This window comes from Eimeria mitis, genomic scaffold, assembly GCF_000499745.2.
Source record: "Eimeria mitis Houghton genomic scaffold, Emh_scaff4779, whole genome shotgun sequence".
Classification (NCBI taxonomy): Eukaryota; Apicomplexa; class Conoidasida; order Eucoccidiorida; family Eimeriidae; genus Eimeria; species Eimeria mitis.
Window position 1 is genome coordinate 2,977 of NW_013573078.1, and position 563 is coordinate 3,539.

A 563-nucleotide genomic window follows, 5' to 3' on the forward strand; every position below is an offset into this window, starting at 1 on the left:
TTTAGTGAGCTGGCTAAAAGAGAGAGATTCTTCTCTGGTGAGAGCGGGGAGGATAGAGGGGCAACAGCTGCGCACCGGTCGAGGAGGTCCCCGCTTCCGCGTAGCCCCCATCAGCCCCTGGTTCTTGAGCAGAGCCGCATAGCATGGAGGCGATATCTGCCATCAGCTGCAGGGCCACACTGTGTAGTGTCTCTTCTCCTGTTTCCTCCTCTCGCGTCTGCGCTTCCCACGTTGTCAAGTCCTCCCAGTCACTAGGTGAAGCCGCCGCTGCGTCTGCCAGCAACATCAGCAGGTCGTCTACGAGCGGCAAGTGCTGCACCCCCACACAAGGCATTCAAAACACCTAAACCCTAACCCTCAAGTGGGTATACGGGCTCGAACCCTAAACCCTTCTTCATACAAGACGGAATATTGTAAGGAGAAACGAAACAATACAGAAAATCACACTTGTAGCGGACAGGCGAGACAACAAAATAAATGTGATGAAACACTTTCTCTCCTACATATGTACAGCGATGAGCTCGTAGGAAGAACGGACCTTTCTTGCGAACTTGGGGGCCCCA

At 53.5% G+C, this 563-nt stretch overlaps 1 protein-coding gene across 1 annotated transcript in view; it reads right to left on the bottom strand.

The window, feature by feature from the left end:
• The window catches only part of EMH_0077630 (uncharacterized protein), a gene marked incomplete at both ends in the record, with an annotated part of 3,199 nt that extends 2,865 nt beyond the window's left edge, over positions 1–334 (bottom strand). Inside the window, one exon of the mRNA XM_013499877.1 lies at positions 76–334. Within this exon, the coding sequence (XP_013355331.1) occupies positions 76–334 (259 nt within the window). The remainder of the gene's footprint in view (positions 1–75) is intronic.
• Positions 335–563: the final 229 nt, after the last annotated feature.